We start from the raw sequence: 26,225 nt of genomic DNA on the forward strand, positions 1-26,225 counted from the left end.
GAATCTGCAGTTCCCTGCCTGTCTGCATCTGCGGTTCCCTGCCTTTTTCCATCTGCGGTTCCCTGCCTGCCCACACCTGCAGCTCCTTGCCTGCCTGCACCTGCGATTCCCTGCTTGTCCGCACCTGTGGTTCCCTGCTTGTCCGCACCTGTGGTTCCCTGCTTGTCCACATCTGTGGTTCCCTGCTTGTCTGCACCTGTGGTTCCCTGCCTGTCCACATCTGTATATTTCTGCCTGTCCGCATCTGCGGTTCCCTGCCTTTTTGCATCTGCGGTTCCCTGCCTGCCCGCACCTGCAGCTCCTTGCCTGCCTGTACCTGCGATTCCCTGCTTGTCCGCACCTGTGGTTCCCTGCTTGTCCGCACCTGTGGTTCCCTGCTTGTCCACACCTGTGGCTCCCTGCTTGTCTGCACCTGTGGTTCCCTGCCTGTCCACATCTGTGTATTTCTGCCTGTCCGCATCTGCGGTTGCTTGCATGTCCACATCTGTGGTTTACTGCCTGTGCGCATCTGTGGTTCCCTGCATATCCACAACTGCATTTCTCTGCCTGTCTGCATCTGCGGTTCCCTGCCTCTCCGCATCTGCGGTTCCCTACCTGTCCGCATCTGCGGTTCCCTGCCTGTCCGCATCTGCGGTTCCCTGCCTGTCCTCACCTGCGGTTCCGTCTATGTCCGCACCTGCGGTTCCCAGTCTGTCCGCACCTGTGGACTAGAATCTTTACTCTTCTGTGACCCAGTTCTTCCTGAAGCTATTCCTGTTTTTTCAGTCTGAACTAGGTCATACTTCTGCCTGTATATCAGCCATGCCCGCCAGCACCTGCCTGCCAGTATATCAGCTGTGCCCTCCTGCCAGTATATCAGCCATGACCGCCAGCCTGTCATTCACATTCTGAATCTTGCATATGGAGTACTTCCGTTCTCCAATGCATTAAAGTGCCTCTATTTTCTTTGTGGATTTCACTAATTTTGGTCTTTTTCATCATGGGAACTCAGTTGTTTAAATGGCATATATTATGAGTTAGATACATGTGCACCTTGCACTTTAGATGTCTTCATTATTCCTTGCTAATACATGCAATTCATTTTCATCTGACCCTGTGAGGTTTTGAGCATTTGGGATCCTTATATTGTAGGTTCTTAGTCACACAGCTGCTTGTTCTTGGTCAGTCTGGGTACACCACGACTGTATTTAGGGTGGTACAGTCATTACTATATTGTTAATGTGTTAATTATGGGATGAGCTTCAGTTTGAAGGGTATGTTGTAACTTCAGAGAACAAAGATAATATGAGTGCAGCGCCCCAGAGTCTTGGTCGTTGCAGTAATGTCGCTCTGCCACTAAGGGGAGTGATGTTACGTCTGATTGTACTAAAAGAGTTCACCTGACCAGGTATCACAGTCACACACTACACTTCACACTCCAACCACCAGGGGGAGCAAAGGGTTCTATGGATTAGGCCACTCCTCGCACTCGGGTAAAACTGGGGGTTGGATAGGAAGTTAGAGAGAATGCTACTGGGTGAGACCCAAGAAAGACCTGTCAGGCAAACAGGGAGAGAAGGAGGAACATCTGAGCTGCAGACAGAGGTCCCTGTCAGGGGTGGGATCCTGGCAGAGACTGAGCGAGAGATAGAACGTTACGGAGCTGCGCCTGCACCTCATTGCGGCAGCATCCTAAGAAAGGACAAGAAGCGGAGTATATTGTGGAGAAGTGAGAAACGAGATCACAGCACAAGGAGATAACACCGGGAGGAGTTCTGCCTTAAGATCGGCAACATCCTTCTGAGGCGCGTAGTCGGTGGCCGGAACACCGAGGGAGTAATAGGCTCTACGCATTACTTCAAACTATGGCAGGACAGTTAATTCCAAGTTGGCTGCCCAACCTTTAACCTAATGAAGACAACGGAGGCAAATTGTGGGAGAGGGGCATCTCTAGGGTCCCTATAAAATAGCTCCAGACCTACCCCGTCATACGGTTCGTCCTATCCATATCATCTGGGGGACGTAGAAAGAGAATATCAGAAACATACACGACAGTTGTGAGGACTATCCCGTGGTGCTCAGTAGGGAGGTACTACAACACACAGGCGCAAGTAGGAAGGCTACTGATTTCCACCTTCAAAGGGAACTCTGGATGTGCCTTCGGACCGGCCGGATTCAGCCAGCCCTGTTAGCAGTGCTCTGGATTGTGGATGCTGAAGTCTACAGTAAAAGGTAAAGAGACTGCAACCCTGTGTCCTCGTAATTTACTGCAACCTACACCATCATCATCTACTTTACTGGGAAGCCCTGGGGACATACTTCACCTGTGGGAAGGTATACCATCTAGCTGCCAAAACATTACCCCAGTGGACCCCTAAGCAGCGTCGGACACCCTGACCGAACACCACAGGTGGTGTCACGAACATTTGACAAACTACACCTTTAATTGGGCACCCCTTAGCAGGGCCACGGACCGGGTCGGGCCACCGTGACATCCCCAGAACCGAGACAGAAGGGACCCAGTACTGAGTACCCCACTGCCCTGCACCTGGAAGCGATCCAACTTCATAGACAGCTTCTTCCATTAATAACAGCTACTTATCATCGGTCTCATATGCTTTACTCTCTTTGTAGGATGGAATGAAGAAAAGATGGGTGGAGCAAAGTAAATCAGGATCAGACTACACATTCTTTTTGCAGTCTTTGATCATGGAGGCACATACATTTTCATAAAAAAAATGTGTGTTTTACTCTGAAATTTCAGAGAAAATATATATTAAAGATCCAGTCAGTGACCTTAGCCAAAGACGATATTAGTCCGGCTACGCCCCTAGCCGGCTATTCCCAGCACTACACTACCAGAGGTGAATGACTGGTCTTTCCCATCGCCTGCAGCAGCACTGGGAAGAGCTGGTTGGGGGTGTAGCCAGACTAGCCCTGTCTCTGGCTAAGGTTTACTTATCCAGAACATTTCTACATGCAAAACCATACATTTGTTGTTATTCCTGTAAGCATGCATTTTTTTAAAATACTTTAAAAACTGTATGGATTTATGTTACAGTATTAAAGAATTTAGGCCTTTACATATTATATACATTAGAATAAATGTAGTATTTGCACACATAAACCGCCACTTTCTCCCGTAGTGTATCAGTATAGTTCGCCAGAAGTTTGGAATTCATTTTTTGCGACTATCACATAGGCAACCAACAACACCATTACCTCAATTTCCTCAGAGTCTGCCTGGTACTTGCTGCAGAGGGAAGCAATGTTGACAAATTCATTAAAAGAGTCTGAAGTGAAACCGAATAAGCTCCTTGGGGAAATGTATAATTGTAGGATTCTATAGATTAAGGTTCTCTCATAAGCACTTTACTTTCAAAAGTGGGTAATGAAAACCCACACAGAAGTCTTCATATGACTGCATAGCTTAGTATATGTAATTAGTAGTGCTTCACTAGTGCTTTTTACCTTGCACCATTTGCAACATATCTACAAATTAAAGAAACTCTCCCCTCCATCTCTTACTAGGGTTGTTTTGCCTGTGTATATGTGGTATGGGAATTATTTCATATTTATTTTTTTTCACTCAAGGATTATTTGTCCTTCCTTTATAGCCATTCTTTTCTTGCTGTAGTAGCAATCTGCTCTCCATGCACTGGCTTCCTGCTGAGCCTCTCATAGACTTGTGGGTATGTTTCCACGGTCAGGAAACGCTGCTTTTTTGACGCTGCGCAGAGCTGCAGCGTCAAACAAGCAGCGTCCAGATGTTCCAGCATAGTGGAGGGGATTTTATGAAATCCCGTCTCCACTATGCGTGGAAACCCGCACGCGGCGGCCCTGCGACTCCGGACATGCTGCGCGTCTTTTCAGATCGCAGCATGTCCGTACACCTTGCGGGGACGCAGCGTCCCCGCAAGGCATATCACAGGGCCCTATGGGAGCGAGCGATCATCCCGGATGTGAAGAGTTAACACATCCGGCATGATCGCGTCCCAGAAAGGGGGCGGGGCTTAGCGCCGAGCGGCTTCGCCGCTGCGGCGATACCGCCGGCCATCCTGACAGTGGAAACATACCCTTATACATAGCAATCCGTTTGTATGGTGAGAAAGAGAAGCCGTCTGGGCCGATGACGAGACTGAGGTGTGTCTCAGACTACCTGTAGGCAATGCAGCAAAACTGAAATCACAGCTCACAGCTCTGTGCTAATGGAGCTAAGCTAAAAAGCGGTCTACAAAAAAAAAACTGTAATCATCCACTGTAGGTAATGACTTATATATCATTTTAAGAACATGACAAGATAGGGACATTTCATTCTTCTTCCCCAAAAAATGAATTTTTGATTTGGTACAAATCATGCTGATGCTTTATATTACTGGAGCATCAGATATGTAACCATCAGTTAATGATTATCAATCGGCCCACAAAAAGAGACATTTATTTTTTACCCAATTTGCAGGACAAAGTCACCCAGCCAGGTGAATGGGCTTGTCAAAGAAATAGATATCTTGCGTATGCTATTCGCCTGTCACAATCTTGCGTATGCTATTCGCCTGTCACAATCTTGCGTATGCTATTCGCCTGTCACTTGAGCGATGTTGCTTTTCTACGGTCTTATAGGTAGGAGCTTTTTTTAATGGCATATGATGGTAAAAACTGACTTTGACAAGGACAAAAAGGGATGAAAAACAGATCAGGCTTCATGAATAGATTATTTATTTAAATGAAATATATACATAGGACATGAAAAGTCATGATGACAGGTCAATTCATGTTATTGCAAGACTCTCGTCAACACATTTTTAGGTGAACACTCACCCTTAACCATGATAGAGGGTGAGTGTTCACCTGAAACGCATTGCTGTGAGCGTTACACTATGGCAAATTGACCTGTCATCATGACTTTTCATGTCCTGTGTATGGTGGACACTCAAAAAACAACAGTCCTATTATACCCTTACCTGGATCAGATTCAGCAATGTCTGCCTCAGGTACCAGGTGTTGTTATATTCTCCCAGGAAGCAGAGATGGAGGAGGCAGTATTACTGCCAATCTTGGATGATGTAGGAGCTGCTCAGCTGAGAATATTGGAGTGGCTGTGACTTCTAGTGACACCCAGCCAGTTTTTGTGTTTGTATGCATGCTCTCCAACTGAGTAAGGGTACTGTCACACAGTGCAATTTTGATCGCTACGACGGCACGATTCGTGACGTCGCAGCGTCGTATGATTATCGCTCCAGCGTCGGAGACTGCGGTCACACGTTGCAATCACGGCGCTGGAGCGATGCCGAAGTCCCCGGGTAACCAGGGTAAACATCGGGTTACTAAGCCCACGGCCCTGCGCTTAGTTACCCGATGTTTACCCTGGTTACCAGCGAACGCATCGCTGGATCGCTGTCACACACAACGATCCAGCGATGACAGCGGGAGATCCAGCGACGAAAGAAAGTTTCAAACGATCTGCTACGACGTACGATTCTCAGCAGGGTCCCTGATCGCAGTAGCGTGTCAGACACTGCGAGATCGTAACGATATCGCTAGAACGTCACGAATCGTGCCGTCATAGCGATCAAAATTGCACTGTGTGACAGTACCCTAAGTGTAATCATCTCCCTGCTGTGGCATAAGGAGCAGTACCACACCCAATTTAAACTCCAATCAGTCTGCTGGCATTTGCCAGATACTGTTCCACTTTCCTTGTATATATCAGGTGTTGTTTAGCTCCTTTTCTCTTGGTCCTGACCTGGCTAAGTTCTGGTTTGCTCTTTAATCTCTCCTGACTTTGACACCGGCTCTTCTGACCCCACTATTCCTGACTACTGACTACAGATTTGTGTCCTGCTTCTGTCCCTGGTTCTGTCACTCCAGATACTCGCCAGGCTAGCTTGACTACTCTTGACATTGGCTCACTCCTATGGCTAACAGCTACTTCATGGACATAACATAGGTAACCCCATTGTAATCAGAGACCTTTGTATTCTTTCCTTAGTGGACATCCTCAAAGAGACTTTACAGGGTTTTTTTCGTACACAAATAAATTAATGCGTATGGCTATGCAGCGCCCCAGAGTCCTGGTCGTTGCAGTACTGTGGCTCCGCCACTATGGGGAGCTGCGGTGCGTCCGATGGCACTGAAGGAGTTCATCTGATCAGGTATCACAGACACCAAGACATTTCACAGCTGGGCCTCCGGGGGGAGCTAAGGGTGCTATTCATTAGGCCACTCCCCACCATAGTGGGTAAACTGGGGGTCAGGCAGGAAGTTAGATCAGAAAGCTGACTGGATTGGACGAAGCAACACCTGGTGGCAGAGGGTGTTGTGGAGGAAGAGACAGTAGGGTCTCTGTCAGGGGTGGGATCCTGACAGAGGCTTGGCATTGAAAAGAACGTAACGGGTCCGCGCCAGCTCCGGGAAGCGGCGGGACCCAAGAAAGGATTAGAAGCGAGATAGATTGTGCTGAGTGAGAAACGGGATCACGCAAAGGAGAAATACCAGTAGGAGTCGTGCTGTAAGACCGAAGCAACATCCTACTGAGGCGCACTACCGGTGGCCGGAACGCCGAGGGAGTAGAATAACATTCAGCTTCAAGCAATACTCCAAACAGCGGCAGGGCAGTCAGTCTCAGGCGGGCTGTCTAACTCAAATCACCTATGAAGTCTTGGGAGGCAATTGCGGGAGAGGGGCGTCTCTAGGGTCCCGGAAGAACTCCAGGCCTACCCGACAAACGGGTGCCGTTCCTACCCGAACCTCAGGGAGGGACGGAGGATTAGCAGAACATCATCTAGTCGAGTTGTGAGGGAACATCAGAAACAGATACAACAGTTGTGGGGTACTTTCCGTAAGCACAGCAGGGAAGGACTGCAACACATAGCGCTAGGGGGAAGGCACAGATTTCCTCCTGTGAAGAGAACTCTGGAAGTGTCATTGGACCGGCCGGACTTGCGTAGCCTGGTGAGCCGTATTCTGGATTGAGGACTCAGAGATCTTCAGTAAAGAGGTAAAGAGACTGCAACCTGGTGTCCTCGTTATTTACCGCGACCTGCACCTCACAACTGCTCCGTTACAACACCACTTATTGCACCGGACGTCCCCCACTGACAGACAGGGCCACGGACCGGGTCTAGCCACCGTGACAACCCCAGGACTGAGACCCAGAGGCCCGGCTCCGGGTACCCCTCGGCCCTGCGGCGGTGTGGGGGCGCTCCAGCTACGCTTAGATGAAGATTCTATCTACATTCCCACACTTTTTGGTTGTTTAGAAAACTCTTAGCCAACACCCATGCATTGTGATAGTAGTTGAATTATTTAAAACATTTTTAAATGGTCTATGCATATAGTGTTCCTTAGATTTAGCTTCCTGATACACTGTATTAAAGGGGTTGTTTTGTATAAAATGAAAACTTTTGAACTTGGCACTGGGAGGATTCACTGCTTTCTGAGCCGGGAATGGCGGTCATATATGCGATGTGCATACTCCCGGACAGAGAGTGAATTGAGAGAGGTTGTGCCCACTAGATGGCCATGCCCACTATACACCTGCATCATTGCCCAATAAATTTTGTGAAGTGAGGCCACGCCCACTAGATGGCTTTTGCCTGGGAATATGCATATTCCATACATCGCTGTTCCCAGCTCAGAAATCGGGGAATCCTTGCAGTGCATGGTGCGTGCGCTGGGGGTATTCAAAAGTCAGCTGTCACATAGTGACTGATAAGCAAAGAAATTGCCCAGCTTCATGAATAGATTATTATTTAAATGAAATCCATACATAGGACATGAAAAGTCATGATGACAGGTCAATTCAAGCTAGTGCCAGACTCTCATCAACGCGCTTCAGGTGAACACTCACCCTTAACCATGATAGAGGGTGAGTGTTCACCGGAAATGCGCTGATGTGAGAGTTACACTATGGCAATTTGACCTGTCATCATGACTTTTCATGTCCTGTGTATGGATGTAATTTAACCCTGCTGTTGTCTTCGGTCAAAAACGACCGATTTTGAACTTTAATATTTTTTAAAAAATTCAAGATGCGGTTCTGAAACTTGTGGTTGATTGACTTTTCCTCATTTGAGGGGTTCTTACTATGTGTATTTTTATATATTTTTTTTATGTTTACTTTTTGCTCCACAATTTTTTATACACTTGTACTCTTCAGTCAAAAATGACCGATAGCCTTTTATAGTGATCTCCAGCCATTTTATGAGTAAAATAAAGGAGCTATAATCTCATTTTGGACTATATATTACATCTACTACTATTTATCAATTTATTTAGGTCTTTTTGGTCCATGCAGATTTACACATACATTGTTATTAGTTATAGTTTACAGTTGGATTATTTTTGTATGTGCAAATATGCAATATGCATAAATATTCCAATAAAGCCATGTTTAAATGTTTTGACAAAAAAAATAAAAAGTAAGTTTTTCTTTCCATTTTTCATTTGTTTATAAACAACCAGGTTCACATACAATATAATACTGCAAAAATTATTCAATTAAAACACTTAAATTAGCTAAAAATCAAGACTTTATTAGGTCCGGTCAAAAATGACCGGAAGATAACAAGTGTATAGTGGTAACCAGGAGAATAGCAGGGTTAAATAAAGAGGAATCTGTGTAGCGGGACGATTTCTTCGCTTATTGCTCATTTGGGCTGCTGCAGAGCCATTGTCCGAGCTCCGAGTGGATGGGGCTAACATCAATGGTGAGCTGGAATCCACATCATTGTATTACATTGAGTGACTCCAGACTTTTCATTTTAGACCAGTAAACTCTTATAAAGTTAGTAAATTTGACCATAATAAAATTTTGGAAACTTTTTATTCACAGTAGGAATCCTTATATATAGAAAAACTAAGCTTGAGTAAGATCTCAGTATATTATGTAAATGTTTTGAAATGTGTGTATTTTGTAAATGTGAAAAACCACATTGATAGAAACTAATTTTTATACATAAAATGCCGATATTTTGAATACTAAAGTCCTTTATTTAACAACACAGAAATGTCACAAAAACAACTTTACCGGGCAAATTAATGTGTATTTTTTTACAGTTTTTTACATGCCCCATAGGTGATTTTTTTTCTCATAAATACACTGTTTTCCAAAACTGTTTTTTCCATAACTGCACAAGCATACATACACCTTACACATATATCTGTTAGAAAATGTCATAGATTACAGCACAGTTCAGAAATAGGAGAACATTGTGATAGGAGTACATATCAGTGGGCCATAAATTAAAAGAAAAATAAATGCTGTTCCCATTTTTTCTATAGTGAGATCATTCTACCATCCAGTAGGAGCTGTCTTTTATTCGCTAGGAACATAGTAGATCTCAGTGTGAGACTGCCAAATTTAATGACAAACAAAATCTGGAACATTTAGTTGCTACATAGAACCAACTGTTAGAAATCACTATGCATCTAGCCATGATCAAAGACCTACTACTGTTATTTTGCGGAAGATATTCGACCCTAAATGGTATGTTCATTTAACACATTTCTTTCCTCATTACCCGATTACAGATGTAACCAATATAAATATTGTTCTTCTTTTGAATTAATTGTAAGAGTTACATGCCAAGATTTTCAACCACAAATACGCTTCCTTATTTTTTTTTTAATTCACAATTCAAAATGAAGATTTTACACATTTTTGTGCATATTGAAATCTGTATTTTAGTACTGTCTATACCCTAAATAAAAGCAAAAACACACCGAAAAAACACAGAAAATTAAAGTGAACATCCATTTGGTAAGAAATGTTTGCTCATAATATATTGCGATAAACTTTTATCCTCCCCCATATTATCAAAATGGCCATGTTTCTGCGGGCAGTTACTGTTTCACTGTTCAGAGCATGATGCTAATCCCATACATATTAGATTACCATTGGCTAATCCCGACTATATCGCTGAACTTGGCTGACGTGTCTGGGGGTCTTCTGACTCTCTCCTCACAGATGACGTTGGGGGAGATAAGGATTTGGTATGACTGATTTCAGATTGCCAATTTGCTTCTCGATGAGATAAACCATTGCCAGTCAAGTCATCAGCTATCTATTGTGTATGGGGGACTTAGCAGAAAACATTTTTTAACAATGTGGATACAGTAAAAAAAATACAGAACAAAAAGAACAAACAAACAAACAAAGCTTTCTTGTACAGGAGTTCAACAGCTACCAGATACTATTGAAGGGACAGTGGGATTTAACACCCAAACTATTTATATGTACATGTACCTCTAATAAAGACAAATCCAACAATACCTTTACATGTCCAGTCTGTTGTCTATTACTAAGAGTTTGAATCGATCTACAAATGAGAGCTGAAGGACTATGATAGATCTGAAGGCTCTCATTCCAGCTTTACTCACTGCCGAGCGTGGCCCCTCATCCTCCTTACTTGACTGACTGCTCCTTTGCCTGAAGTCACACAGCATAGAGACTGCTATTAAAGTAGTATTAAGCGGTGCTAGTTGGGGAATAGAGGTGGAGTGACATAGGCTTCATATCTACCATTGCCTTGCAGCTTCATTTACATATCAATTCATACACAGATTTCTCAGTAAGAGAGGAATGGGCTTGCAATGTAAAGGTATTGCTGGACATGTCTTTGAAAGAGCTACATGTACATATAGCTTGGGGGCATTAAATCCTGCTGACAGATTCCCTTTAAAGAGGTTGTCCACTTTGTTTACTTTGATGGCCTATCTTTTAGATAGGTCATCAATGTCTGACTGGCTGAGGTCCTACACTCGTCACCTCTTTCAATCAGCTGTTATCGGTGTCTATGGATGCTTTCTGGTAGGACTCACTTGCCAAGCTGCTATGTCTACTTGTAGTGGCTGCTGTGGGGTACTACAGATCTGCCTACTATGGATTAGAATAGGAGGAGGACGTGCAGTACCCTGCGGTGGCCACTAGAAGTAGACGGAGCAGCTCAGCAAGTGAGTACTTCCAGCCGATGTCCACCACTGCCAACACCAATAACAGCTAATCAGCAGGGTGCCAGGTGTAAGACCCCGGCCAATCAGACATTGATTACCTATCCTAAGGTCATCAATGTAAAAGTAGTGGACAACATCTTTTAGCATCTGCTGATATAAAATCTTTTTCAGCTACCTACTACCCTTTCAGAGACACATGTACTGTACCCTAGGTACACGTAGGCTGTAGGAACTGTGTGCCTTAATACAGTTCCTCATATAGTGCTGTATAATGGAAATGTGCTCCATTAGAATATGACATCCAATGGAATATACCTCCTTAGGAAGTCAGGGGCTTTCAAAGGTACAGTAGGGCTCTATAGGAGTCTATGGGTACCATACTAGGGCTCCATACAACTGGGAGACATTGTCCACCTGTGTGCATAAGATCTTAAAGAGGTTGTATAAGAGAAGAAAACAAGAATATGTTTTTATTTTTCCTAGAAAAAGTGCCATTATTGCTCATGGTCTTTGCCTGGTAATGCTGGACAAACAAGAAACCCGTTAAGTTCTATGCTCTGCACTGTGAACTTACCGCCCTTTTACCAATAATTTTTGTTGTAGAGTGGATGGCAAGAATAGCTACTGCTATATAATAGAGACCGGTACAGCCATTTCTCCCAGAGGAATATACTGTACATAGCTGATAGAAGCTGTGCTATGGTATAACCTATTAGAGCTCCACAAAAGTAAAATTTTACTTTGCAGTTAACTTTCCATTAAGAAAAGATACAAAAAAACACCACATTTTAAATTCCAAATAAAAAAACACTAAAATATATTCTGATAAAACATATATTCCATGTTTATAAGGTGATTGTTTGTATAAATTGTACAAATTGTACAAGAATTACAGGATTAGCATGGCAGTAAATCTTCTTTTCTTATTCTCTGTAATGTATAGCTTTAATTGGATTGGACATATAAGCAACACAATATACAATATACAGATCAACCAGTTCTTTAAAACAAAAAAAAATCACACAAAAACATGCAACATTAGGGTATCAGACAGCGAGTACATTGGTAAGAAGAACTGTAGATATTGTACACCTAATGTAGCTTGAACTGAATCATTTTACATCTCGGAGATAGCAATTACAACTTTAAGAAGGCTAAGAAAAAGTACTAGTAAAAGTGCAACAAAGGCTTTACTTGTGTCTGATCACTATTAGCGGATTGATACTTCTAGACAGTATCTTGTATTGGATTAACAGTGATGTAAAAAAAAGTCCTATTTTGATTGGTAAAGGTGGCTAATCAGATGAAATCATTTCTCATGTGTTTTTAAAGCTACCTAAGCATTTAAGGTCTACTCAATGTAATTTTAAAACATTTACAAAAAACCCACAAAATTAAAACATTCAAGACTCACTTATAAGATACATACATAGCTAAAACATTAGGTAAAAATATTTATCTGTGGAGGGGCTGTTTTAGATTGGTGCTGTTCAGTAGGTCTAACAAAAAAAAGGACCATAAATTTCTACACAGGTATGAAAATGTCACAAGTATCATCATGGTATAAAATAAAACAATATGGTTTAGGCAATTCCAGATTTGGAGTGAGAAAACTGACAAGGCATCCCATGGTAGGTATCAATGGGGCTTTTCAGTACAAGCTATGTCTAGAAGCTTTTATTTGGTATTATGCGAGAGATAAAACAGTGCTATGCATTAGATCAGGGGCAGATTGAGACCTGGACCTTGGATTTATGATGTCAGCTAATACGAAATACTCAGTAATGGATTAGCCAGGTTCACATTGAGTTTGGGTCATACTTTAGTGTCTTCTTCAGGGCTTCCATCTAAAGCCATGGAAAACGGGATTGAGATGGATACCCTAACAGGCTCATTCACTATGACTGAACTATGTGTTCAGTCTGGTCTCCGTTCCGACTGTGCCCGTCGTCTTGAGTTGGCCATACTTTCGTGCCCAGCTCAAGAATGCAGTATGATCCCGGTCTAACAGCTTGAGCTAGAAGCTATCATGGGACTTGTCCTATTTGTACTGCTGAACAAGGTCCTAAGAACCATCTTCGGAATTGGAGGTGCCCAATAGTCTGACAACTCAATCTACCCCTGCAACGAATAAGGTTTTATACTTAAATTCTTCAGAAAAATCTTCAAGTCTGGAGTTGCCTGGCTGTATCAGACCTATATCAGACCTATATATACAGAAATATATATATATTTATCTATATGCATGTTTTACTCTTGTCAATACAGTGAGAATGCATTTATATTTTACAGTGTTTACAGTTACTATAGAAAAACTTAACCAGAAGGCATGTACTCAGTTACATGGTCACAGGACACTTCTGTTTCCCTGAACAAATAATTCAAAAGACTGGTCCGATCGGACAGACTACAATACCATATGCTGCTTTTACTCTGGTCTACAAAGCAGTAAAAATTGGGTCATCTGTAGTAAGTGCTTCTGGGGCAAATCCTCTTAATAACACAAGTGCTCACCCACATAGAGGTCAGAATGTTTGCATGGATTCCTCCTTTGATACATAAAAGGGAGTATGGGCTCAGGAACAAGAAAATATCGCCGCGACGGACAGAAGACACTTTCCATACAGTTGACTGATTTGACAGTAGTCAATATGTGGATCACATTTTTTTAGATTTCGGAATTGCAGGTATATTTCCTGGGAATGTACAGAATGCATGGCAAAATAAAAAGAAAGAAATTGTGAAAAAGAATACTATAAAAGAAATAAAATAAAAACAGTGCTGTTGCTGCTGTGACTATCCAGCTGGCGAAATAATGTTTAAAGCTAGAATTTATTGCTCCAGATTTAAGTTGCAGAACCACACTGCTGCTTACAAACTGTTAATCTTCATATAGATGCTCAGACATGATTGTCTCCTTGTGTCTAAACACACAAAATACAAGCTGCTATCTGTACAGTTTACAGTACTGAAACACATATTTGGAAATGAAGTATAGATATGTTAATTTCTCAAAGATACATCATATAACAGCAGGGGTTTACCCAAATCTCTCCTTTTGTAGCCACTTTAAAGTAGACAACAATATCACTGTTATTTATAGCTAAAGTACATTAAAGAAAGAACCTGTGTACTAAATGTAAGTAAACCAGCCAGGCTCTGGTGAGGTTTTTTTTTTTTTTTTTTAATTATTATTATTATTTTTGCTTTTTTTTTTAACATTATTCATATTTTTTTGAGGAAACCCCTGTACACAAATGAAAATAGTATCTCAGCATATTCTTCAGTCATGGACTTAGCAGTTCTCATAACAAGACCAGTGCTTGTCAATCACTTCTGAGTGCCTTGAAAATATGATATACATCTGCTTAAAAGAACCATCGGAATGCCTCAGCGCTGGGGACCGGTGTTCTCTGCAAAAAATAGAAGAGAAAAGAATAGGTTATTATGCGGTAAATAACATTTCTACTTCAATATCAATCTAATCGTTTCTAGATCACTTTAGGCAAGTTTAATATAAATCAACTACTTAAATATGGATCTTTTTTGTAAATTGCCTCCAGTTTTACAACTAGAGTAAAGAGTTTTCAATTAAATCACTAAAATAATTTATGAATTCCAAATGTTTTAACTTATAGATTAAAATGGGTTTGGGGTATCTCACACCTTTATCTAAGGAGAAGTGCTGGTCTACGGTCCAAGATTAAAAGGAGGAGTAAACCTCAAGCTCTGATGATCATAAGGCCTCATGCAGGTGACTGAACTATAGAGGTTGTCTGGCTGATTTTCTATTTATTAAGAGGGCTTAGAGTAAAAAAAAAAAAAGTGACACTTGCTTCACTGGTCATTCCTACTTCAACATTCCCCACTGGTCTCTGTTTCCTGATCCCTCTTAACACACAGAAAATGCTACTCAACCAATCACAGGGTGACATCTGCAACCAATGACTGTCTGAGCTGCCATTTTTTTGTGTCGAAAGGGAGTAAGGAGCAGGCACTGTCGGGACTGGAGCAATCACTTCTTCTCTTTCTATTTATTACACTCAGCTATAAAAATATTGATCAGCCAAGAAATCATCCAGAGGTTCCTTGAACTGTAGCTAAATAAAAAAGCTAAAATCATGAGATTTTATTCACGGCCCCCCTACTCCTTATCTGTCATTTCCATTAATTAACACTACAATCAAACTTTAACCCACTTGAAATGTCTACTAAAAGGCAATGGATTACATGAAACTGTGCTGAGAAGAAATATCAAATTCACTGTACGTTCATTGCCCCTTTGACCATTTTCAGAATCAAGATTCCCCTTTAACGATAGGGAAATTCAAAGCAAATAATTTAAATAAAAAAAGAACATATATACAACTGATTTCAAGAAACAAAATTTGGACTGGTGGTCACCTATGATCTCAAGGTCAAGGACTTATGCACCGTAAATATTTCAATGGCACTGACAAAAGATCAGATCTCAAGTCGATCATATTTCCCTACCTTGTAGACTGTGTCTTCTTTTTCAAAAGCAATGCTTTCTGAAAAAAAAGACCTATAAAGGTCTAGCCAAAAAAAGTCACCTGCTTTCTACTCTACATGGAATAGAAAGAGTGACAGCAAAAAAGGTGACCAAAAGCTAGGCCCTCCTGACCTAGAATCAGGGACAGAAGATGGGTCAAGGAACAGCATCATAAACAAGTACGTTCTCAGTCCTTGAATCCCTACTTCTCAAAGATTGCTCTTGTATAATACATATGAAAAACATATAGCAGAAGGCTTTCCAACATGATTTGCCTGCTGTACACTTAGTAATTATTGCTATGCAAATAGTAATTATTCTAATTTATAGTTTTATAGTTTGCCAAAATAAAGACAATATAATTCAAATCTAAAAACAGTAGGTAAGGCGGGTGGAAAGAATTTCATTTTCATTTCTATTAACAAATAATTGTATATTAGCAAATCTGGAAAAATTGGGAAAAACGTTAACCCATTAACAAACATTCAACATAACAGTATGTCTAGAATACAGATAAATAGTTCCTCAATATTTCCCTATGCTCTCTCTGAAAGTTTATGGTGTTAGAAGAGTAAAAGTAAATTCATGCTAACCTTGTACATTGCATGCTATAGTAAATGTCTGTTATTCTGAAAACAAAAAAGAAAGTATAGATTAACACAGAGCTAAATAAAAGAACAAAACACATTTATCTACCATCATTTCTAAATAAAATGCAGGACAAGCAAATTTTACAAAAACGTAAAATTCCATTCTGCAAGAATTGCTCTGTTTTAATTAGGATGCTATGTGCAGTAAAATAATTAAATAGGTCAAAACAATCTCGTTCCACTAATTTTCACAAAAATAGGGCATGCGAATGAATTATTTGAAAATCCTCAGATTTCTATTGTCAAGTACTGTACATCTAGAAGATGCCAAACTGCAGAAGTCTAAAGTGGCATATATTATAACGGGTCAATTTGAGAAATGGTTGGCAATGCAGTATATGGAGAGATATGGGTTGACTCTCAAAGTACTCAACATTGTACAAACCACTGGAGGTGTCGAATGGAATCTAGGAACATGAAGATGTCTTACTAACCATAGTCTTTCTATACATTTACAAGTTTGCTGATTCGTCTCAGAAATTTCCAGGACCATCCAATTCATCTATGACTGAGGCTTATAGAAATACATGCACATGTTGCAGAAAACAGAACATGCCCCAGTCACAGGTATAAAGCAATTTTGTTTTTTAAGTTGCAGATATTTATGTACAGCACCATGGAAACAAGGGTGCTCTAAAAAGAAATAATAATAATAATAGTATAATATAATAATCTCCAACAAGATACAGATGTATTAGCAAAAAAAATTCAGATGCAAACAAAATAAAATTGAAATAAAAAAAATGCAAACAAGTATTTTTGGTGTTACTCTCAGTAAAAGTAGTCTTATTAAATTATCATATGTATAAACTATTATCTCCTCAATAGAAATAAACCACCGCAAAATCAGAATAGGTAAACATAAAAAATACCGTAACAATAAGCTTCCCCAAAGAGATTTTGGTAGGATCTTGCTACCAATTTCTCTGCGGTAATCAGACGAATTAAAAATAAAGAAAAATATCACAATCATCCCCTCCATTAGAGCTTTAGAAGCTTTCTGAAGTTGAACCCTGCTGGTCTTGGTACAATATTTCATTCTATGATGATGTCTTGTTCCTGAAACAATCACAAGGAACATGGCATCATCGCATGAGTCGGGGTTACAAAGTGACCATCAGGGTGCCAGTCTGAACTACAATGAGAGGAGAGTACAATTATGGGTTTTTAGAACTTGCAGATTTTACTCCAGATTCACAGCTAATGTCCTGCAAAATTCATAACCAAAGGGGTTTTTTAACTTCCTCATTGAGCTCAATTGTGCCAACTACTGTACAACATACATTCATATGTTGAAAATTTTAATTTGCAGATTGTGGATAACATTCGCTAAAAACTCATCTATTTGCTGCTACAGAAACATGCTGTGGATTTCCTGGACATTAATCGAAAAGGAAAATTAGCGGCATATCTGTCACATGTGTACTAACCCTCAGGACACGTTCACACTATCCGTATTTGTAAGCCAAAAATCAGGAATGGAATAATCAGAGGAAAAGTATCATAGAAACACGTCCCCACTTCTGTATTTATCACCCACTCCTGATCTTGGCTTACAAGTACTGAGGTAAAATATTGACCAAATACTGAACACGTGACCATGGCCTTAGAGTCTAATTCTTCACCAAAGATATAGTGGTAAACTGGAACAACTAGTATGTTTGGTTCTTTAGTTTAGCTTCCACTTGTAAAATCTCGGTGAACCCCTTAAAATGTCAATTTAGTGCAGAGTTTGAGCTGCATTTACATAATTAGAGCAGCATTATGTGCTATGAATGCAGGTGTCGAACCAAATGTTCTCCACTAAAGAGGTAATATCCAATTTTAATAAACTGATCCCGGTTTTATTAAACTCTGAGGCATTTGTCTACTCATTGCTTTTAGGTAACATTTATAAAATGTCAGGAATTAATTTTTTTCTAAGATGCTGGAATTTAATGCATCTGTTTAAAAAAGCTACCGATTTTTCATATCATATTCTTCATGATAAAGGCTTATGCATTGAAACTTAAAGAGGTTGTCCACTGCTTTTATCATAGCTGACGTATCCTTAGGATAGGTCATAAATGTCTGATCCGACGAGGTCCAACACCCAGTACCCCCGCCAACTAGCTGTTCCTGGTGTTGGCAGCGGCTGCTGGCTAGAGGTGCCCAAATGTGGAGCTGCCCCTTCTTCTGATAGTGGCAGGGTACTGAACATCTGCCTCATATTGATTTGAATAGGAGGTGATTGTGTCGTACCCTGCCGCGGCCAGAATCAGAAGACGGAGCAGCTCCATAACTGAGCACTTCTGGCTGGCGGCCACTGCCGACAATGAAAACAGCTGATTGGCGGGAGTACTGGGTGTCGGACTTAGATTGATCAGACATTGATGACCCATGAATGATAATGTAGTGGACAACCACTTTAATAGAACATCTGTACATTAAAAATTATTATGTGTACCACTCGTCATGGATAGAGAACCTATAGATGGATGTTGCAAATCTGCTAAGATGTTTATATATAAAGTCTCTTTCACTATTACTTTATGTTTAGTGTACAACTCATATGTGAATATATATTTCTGTGCACCACATTGTTAGTTCCTACGCGACAGTGTGCCTTTACTGGTGAGAGACAACATACTACTCTAAGATTAGTCTGAGAGCCTTCCAGCAGCAAAGGGATTATTAATATTTAAACGTCAAAAGCACCGACCTCCCCCACTGTATGCACTCTAGTGCCTGAATGCTTGTCTACCCTTTTATCACTTTCTTTGTTTTCTATTATTGCAAACTACAATGGAAAATCTGAAAGACGCACCAACTGCGGGAGAGCATGACATTGCAAACCTTATGGAAAAGGCAGTGACTTCACTGAATATGCTAACCAACATGTGTCAACAGTAGATACATACATACAGAGGTGCTTGAAAGTTTGTGAACCCTTCAGAATTTCCATATTTTAGTATAAATTTCAATCCAAAAATATCAGATTTTCAAGCACATCCTAAAAGTCGATAAAAAGAACCAAATGAAAGAAACGAGATAACAATATTAGCGTTTGTGATCTTTTTATTGAGGAAATGATCCACTATCATATATCTGTGAGTGACAAATGTACAGTATGTGAACCTTTGCTTTCAGCATCTGTGTGATCACCTTTGTGCAGCAATAATTGCACCTAAACATTTTCGGCTAATTGTTGATTAGTCCTGCGCATCGGCTTGGAGGAATTTCAGCCCATTCCTCCTTACACAACAACTCTGTTATGTTGGTGGGTTTTCGCATATGAAGTGGTCATTTCAGGTCCTTACACAACATTTCTATAGAATAAAGGTCAGGACTTTGACTTGGACATTCCAAAACATGCACACGTTAAGTGCTTGTTGCACACATTTTTGTATGAAAAATGCGGCATGAAAAAAGATGCATGAAACACGTATTGTTGAGGCTTGTTTTATCAGTTTTTTTCCTTTCATTAAAATGGGTGAAAAACACTGCAAAAATGCTAAAAGAATTGACATGCTGCAGATCTAAACCAGCTTCCAATCTGCAAGGAACAAATAAGCAATATGTGAGTGAGATTTCAGTGATTTCAATCACGGGGACACTAATACGCTACATTTTTTTGCAGTATAAAAGAGCAAAGAAAACACGATACATGCACATACCCTAACTTCACACTTTTTTAACCAATCCTTTGTAAAATGACATGCATTTTGGGTCCTTGGAATTGCTGTTTGTCCCACTTTCTCTTAAGATGCAGTTCATGTACAGATAACTTGACATTTTCCTTCAGAATTTGCTAATATAATTTAGAATTCGCTGTTGCATCAATGATGACATTCTGGCCTAGATGAAGCAAAAGAGGCCCAAACCTTGCGATTATCACCGCTGTGTTTCAGAAATGGTATGATGATTTCATGCTGCAATGCAGGGTTTTTGCTGTGTACAAAGACAGTGTTTCTAATTTAAACCAAAAAGCTCTATTTGGTCCCATCTGTCCACAAAATATTATTCTTAAGGCCTTCTGGCTTGATGAGATGATCTTTAGAAACTGCAGATGGGTATCAATGCTATTTCTGGAGAGTTGTGGCTTTATTTTTGCAATCCTGCCACGAACATCATTGCTGTTCTGTGTCCTTCTGGTGGTAGACTCATGAACATTGATATTAGCTAGTAAGAGAGAGGCCTTTAGTTGTTTACCTTGGGTTCCTTTTTGATCTTGCAGTCTCCTATATGCCTTGCTCTTGGACTGATCATTGTAGAATGACTACTCCTGGAGATAGTAACATTGGTCTTTAATGTCCTCCATCTGGCTCACTGTGGATTGGTGGTGTCTCAGCTCTTTAAAGTTGGTTTTGTATCCTTTTCTTTACACATGAGCATAAAATCCTCTTCTTTTGAGTTCTTCAGAAATCCATATTGCTCATTTTCCGCAGACATGTTGTGAAAATCTAATTCTGATAGATTCCTGTCCTTTAAATAAAACAGGAAGTGGAAGAGCTGGAAAAAACAATAGCGAAATAGGGTCTTAACAGGTTAAAGATAGGACGGATGGATGAAGGATTTGTTCACCTTGTGTGACCACAACCACAGAATTCACTTAGAAAGGCTGCCTATTCGGATGAAGGATGATGGATGGAACCAATGAAGGATCAGATAAAATGCAGTTTATATGTCTAGTATATACACCTTTGATAGGGGATGCCATAACATAATTGGTCCATATCAGCTCCCCGTCGCTGGGGAATTCTGGGACACCAAGACACCAGTGGTGGCGATGGGGAGCTGTTATGCGCCAATTATGTTACCAGTCCCTATGGAAGGTATATATACTTTGAAACGTGTTGACAAATAAATTGCATTTTATCTGATCATTCCATCATCCTTCACCCAAATAGGTAGCGCAGGATTAACCCCATCTTCTCCCACCACATTGTGTTAAATGAAACACATTGCCTATGTACATACAATTGATATACTATTGATTGGAAACTATAATTTCACCTTTAATGTATCTGCTAATCCTAAAGGTTCACATACTCTTGCCACTCACAGACATGTGGTATTAGTTTATTTTTTTAAATAGATAACTATTATTATTATTATTATTATTTATTGTTATAGCGCCATTTATTCCATGGCGCTTTACAAGTGAGGAGGGGTATACATAATAAAAACAAGTACAATAATCTTGAACAATACAAGTCATAACTGGTACAGGAGGAGTGAGGACCCTGCCCGCGAGGGCTCACAATCTACAAGGGATGGGTGAGAATACAGTAGGTGAGGATAGAGCTGATCGTGCAGCGGTTGGTTGATCGGTGGTTACTGCAGGTTGTAGGCTTGTCGGAAGAGGTGGGTCTTCAGATTCTTTTTGAAGGTTTCGATGGTGGGCGAGAGTCTGATGTGTTGTGGTAGAGGGTTCCAGAGTAGGGGTGATACGCGAGAGAAATCTTGTATACGATTGTGGGAAGAGGAGATAAGAGGGGAGTAGAGAAGGAGATCTTGTGAGGATCGGAGGTTGCGTGTAGGAAAGTACCGGGAGATGAGGTCACAGATGTAAGGAGGAGACAGGTTGTGGATGGCTTTGTACGTCATGGTTAGGGTTTTGTACTGGAGTCTCTGGGCAATGGGGAGCCAGTGAAGGGATTGACTTCAAAGCCTAACATTTTTTATTCTTGGTTATTATTATATTTTTGGTACCTTTTAGCTATTTTTAGGCCTTATGTGAAAGAAAATCTGTGTAGTGCTAGGTCAAATTTATGCAGATACATGGAAAATTCTGGTTCACAAACTTTAAAGCATCACTGTAGATAGATAGATAGAAACTTCTAAGGTATTTAGTCATGATCAAAGAACGATCAAAAGTCTTGCTGCATATAGTCAAAAGGGTTGCAAAAAACATTTTGAGAAAAAAAAAACAGATTAACTTCCAAAGACTTGAGAAGAATCAAAGATTAAGCGACCAGGAAGCCATCATCCTCCAGTGCCATCATATTCCAGAACTGCAACCACCCTGGAGTGTCCAGAAGTACAAGGTGTTCAGTGCTCAAAAAGTAGAGGACAGAAACCCGACCACCACTAAACTAGACCCATAAGTCACTCTCATCTCATCCAAATATTTAATTATGAAAAACAACACAAAATTCTTAGGTCACAATTTATCATTTGTGAGGTTTTTAAGTCACTTTTCTTTTTTGTCTTGTGGTATTCATTGCGGTTTCTCCAGCAATTCTTCAATATGGTGAATGTGGTTCATGAATTTTGCTCAAAGTCAAAAACGGTCTTTATGTTCATCGCTAACCTTTTTTTAGAAAGACACACACTTTGTAAAATGGCAAAAAAAAAAATTGCGACTTTTCTAAAATTCACAAATCTTGTATCAGGAAGAAACATCAGGAAACCTTACATTTTGACTCACAATAGCAAACATAAGAAAACCCAAGTGACCACAAAAATCAGGCAAAAAAAGCTTAAATGTAATAATTAAATGGGCCCTTATCATCCCTAATATAGCATCCATAGTATATTTGATATATTTTTTTAATTACTATATTTGTTATACATACAGTCATGGCCAAAAGTATTCACACCCCTGCAATTCTGTCAGATAATACTCAGTTTCTTCCTGAAAATGATTGCAAACACAAATTCTTTGGTATTATTATCTTCATTTAATTTGTCTTAAATGAAAAAACACAAAAAGAATTGTCCAAAAGCCAAATTGGATATAATTCCACACCAAAAGGGGGTGGACACAAGTATTGGCACTGTTCGAAAAATCATGTGATGCTTCTCTAATTTGTGTAATTAACAGCACCTGTAACTTAACTGTGGCACCTAACAGGTGTTGGCAATAACTAAATCACACTTGCAGCCAGTTGACATGGATTAAAGTTGACTCAACCTCTGTCCTGTGTCCTTGTGTGTACCACATTGAGCATGGAAAAAAGAAAGAAGACCAAAGAACTGTCTGAGGACTTGAGAAACCAAATTGTGAGGAAGCATGAGCAATCTCAAGGCTACAAGTCCATCTTCAAAGACCTGAATGTTCCTGTGTCTACCGTGCGCAGTGTCATCATGAAGTTTAAAGCCCATGGCACGGTGGCTAACCTCCCTAGATGTGGACGGAAAAGAATAATTGACAAGAGATTTCAACGCAAGATTGTGCGGATGTTGGATAAAGAACCTCAACTAACATCCAAACAAGTTCAAGCTGCCCTGCGGTCCGAGGGTACAACAGTGTCAACCCGTACTATCCGTCGGCGTCTGAATGAAAAGGGACTGTATGGTAGGAGACCCAAGAAGACCCCACTTCTTACTCCGAGACATAAAAAAGCCAGGCTGGAGTTTGCCAAAACTTACCTGAAAAAGCTTAAAATGTTTTGGAAGAATGTTCTCTGGTCAGATGAGACAAAAGTAGAGCTTTTTGGGCAAAGGCATCAACATAGTTTACAGGAGAAAGAAAGAGGCATTCAAAGAAAAGAACACGGTCCCTACAGTCAAACATGGCGGAGGTTCCCTGATGTTTTGGGGTTGCTTTGCTGCCTCTGGCACTGGACTGCTTGACCGTGTGCATGGCATTATGAAGTCTGAAGACTACCAACAAATTTTGCAGCATAATGTAGGGCCCAGTGTGAGAAAGCTGGGACTCTCTCAGAGGTCATGGGTCTTCCAGCAGGACAATGACCCAAAACACTCTTCAAAAAGCACTAGAAAATGGTTTGAGAGAAAGCACTGGATACTTCTAAGGTGGCCAGCAATGAGTCCAGACCTGAGTCCCATAGAACACCTGTGGAGAGATCTAAAAATGGCAGTTTGGAGAAGGCACCCTTCAAATATCAGGGACCTGGAGCAGTTTGCCAAAGAAGAATGGTCTAAAATTCCAGCAGAGCATTGTAAGAAACTCATTGATGGTTACCGGAAGCGGTTGGTCGCAGTTATTTTGGCTAAAGGTTGTGCAACCAAGTATTAGGCTGAGGGTGCCAATACTTTTGTCTGGCCCATTTTTGGAGTTTTGTGTGAAATGATCAATGTTTTGCTTTTTGCTTCATTCTCTTTTGTGTTTTTTCATTTAAAACAAATTAAATGAAGATAATAATACCAAAGAATTTGTGATTGCAATCATTTTTAGGAGGAAACTGAGTATTATCTGACAGAATTGCAGGGGTGTCAATACTTTTGGCCATGACTGTATACCCCTTATTATACACACACTTTACATTTAGCTTTCATTTCATTTCTAGAATACATTATTTTACATTACTCAAAGAGGAAAAGCATACTTTATTTTTAGAGATTATTATTGTCTCCATAGAATAGGTCCTAATTGTGGTGGCGCAGCAGCAGCCCATGTTTTGTGGAATAATTGTGGCAGTTAAAACTACCTGTCTCTTCAAGGACAAAAACATAAAGCTTCTTGTTGCATTGGAGCTCTTATTAGTATATCCAATTTGGAGGAGACAGTAGTGCGGTTGTAGTGGGCATGTTTGTAGAAACATATCCACCTTCACATGTTCCAATACATGAGACACATTATCAGCAATGGACAAAGGTTGGCACATAGCCCACATGCAGCCCTCAGTACTCTACTACTTCAGGCTCCCAATATCAAGTGTCACAGAGTTGAGAACGTAATACTGGTGCCACCATACACAGTTAGGGTAAGTTCACAAAGGGCGTTTTTGCTGCTTTTTTTTTCTGCAGCACAACCTCATCTTCTTGGAAGGAAAGAAGCTGCGACAAAAACGAATGAACAGATAGATAGAATGAATTGATGGAATGAATAGATAGATAGATAGATAGATAGATAGATAGAATGAATAGATAATAGAAAAATAGATAGAATAGATAGATAGATAGATAGATAGATAGATAGATAGATAGATAGATAGACAGACAGATTGCCTGTGATAACCTCTTCACTGGCATTTTCCCACAGTCCAGAGGTTACCTCTGGTCAGGCTGTGATGGAGCGCAGGCTCAGCGATTTCACCGCTAGTTACTGAGCCTGTGCCCGCTGCGTATCATTCATTCCCCAGTAGTTTACAGCCGGGAGAGGTCGCATTAGCTGCGCTCCCGGTTGTAAACTTTATCTCCCCCAGATATTGATTACTGCATGGGACACTTGTTATATTGGACTGCGTCGGACCAAGGAGTTTTTGTGTTGGTTTATTATTTTTATTACAGGAGATCGATGGCTTCGCTTGGATTACCTGAATAATAAAATGGTAAAACTGTGTGGCGTTTTATTTCATTAAAGGACTTTATTCTGCCTGTGTCTTTATTTACATGTAACAACTATAGGATTAGGAATGGATAGGTGTCATATAGACGCCTCTCCATTACTAAGCCGTTGTCTTAATGTCACTGGTGACATTAACCCCACAAACATTACCCCACTTGCCACCGCTACAGGGCAAGTGGGAAGAGCCAGGCAAAGCGCCAGAATTGGAGTATCTAATAGATGCACCTTTTCTGGGCAGCTGCGGGCTGCTATTTTTAAGCTGGGGGGGCCTATATCAATGGCCTCTTACCAGCCGGAGAATACCAGCCCCCAGCTGTGAGCTTGACCAAGGCTGGTTGCCAAAAATGGGGGGACCCACGCCGGTTTTTTAATTATTTATTTAAATAATTTTAAAAAAGCATGAGGACCCCTCTATTCTTGATAACTAGCCTTGCTGAAGCTGACAGCTGGGGGTTGCAGCCCACAGCTGTGAGTTTTGTCTGACTGGTTATCAAAAATAGGGGGAAACCCATGCTGTTTTTTTGTAAATTATTTATTTATAACGCAGGAGTGGCATATGAAAACTCTCATCCGCCGATCCTGCTGTCACTGTAATTAACGTTAGCAAGTGTCAGATGATGGGATCAGCAGTCCTATCAGCTGACACCAGTGACTGGAGGTAAAGTTTATACCTCCAATCACAGCTGAGCGCTCACGCTGTCTTCTGACAGCGTGGGAACCGCGGCCCTCTGACGGCGGGGATGATTTCCCCACCGATCACAAGCGGTGTTTGCCGCGCCGTCATTCATATGACAGCGTGTCAAATACTGTAATGTCGGGCCCCTGTATTGTTCGGGTCCGCTCTGCTGGATGACAGGCTGCATAGATGCACCATGCAACCTGCCATCTAGAT

At 40.8% G+C, this 26,225-nt stretch overlaps 1 protein-coding gene across 2 annotated transcripts in view; it reads right to left on the bottom strand.

Moving 5' to 3' along the window:
• Nucleotides 1-14,149: 14,149 nt before the first annotated feature.
• CXXC4 (CXXC finger protein 4) overlaps nucleotides 14,150-26,225 on the bottom strand; it is a 211,071-nt gene continuing 198,995 nt past the window's right edge. The window contains exons 3-4 of one of the 2 annotated variants that reach the window (XM_077278207.1): nucleotides 16,039-16,074; nucleotides 14,150-14,345 (exon numbers count right to left, since the gene is read on the bottom strand). In XM_077278207.1, coding sequence (XP_077134322.1) covers nucleotides 16,054-16,074 — 21 coding nt within the window. In that variant the 3' untranslated portion in view covers nucleotides 14,150-14,345; nucleotides 16,039-16,053. The remainder of the gene's footprint in view (nucleotides 14,346-16,038; nucleotides 16,075-26,225) is intronic. The other variant, XM_077278198.1, reaches the window with a different exon arrangement.

Source organism: Ranitomeya variabilis, chromosome 1 (genome assembly GCF_051348905.1).
Source record: "Ranitomeya variabilis isolate aRanVar5 chromosome 1, aRanVar5.hap1, whole genome shotgun sequence".
In the NCBI taxonomy this organism is placed as follows: Eukaryota; Metazoa; Chordata; class Amphibia; order Anura; family Dendrobatidae; genus Ranitomeya; species Ranitomeya variabilis.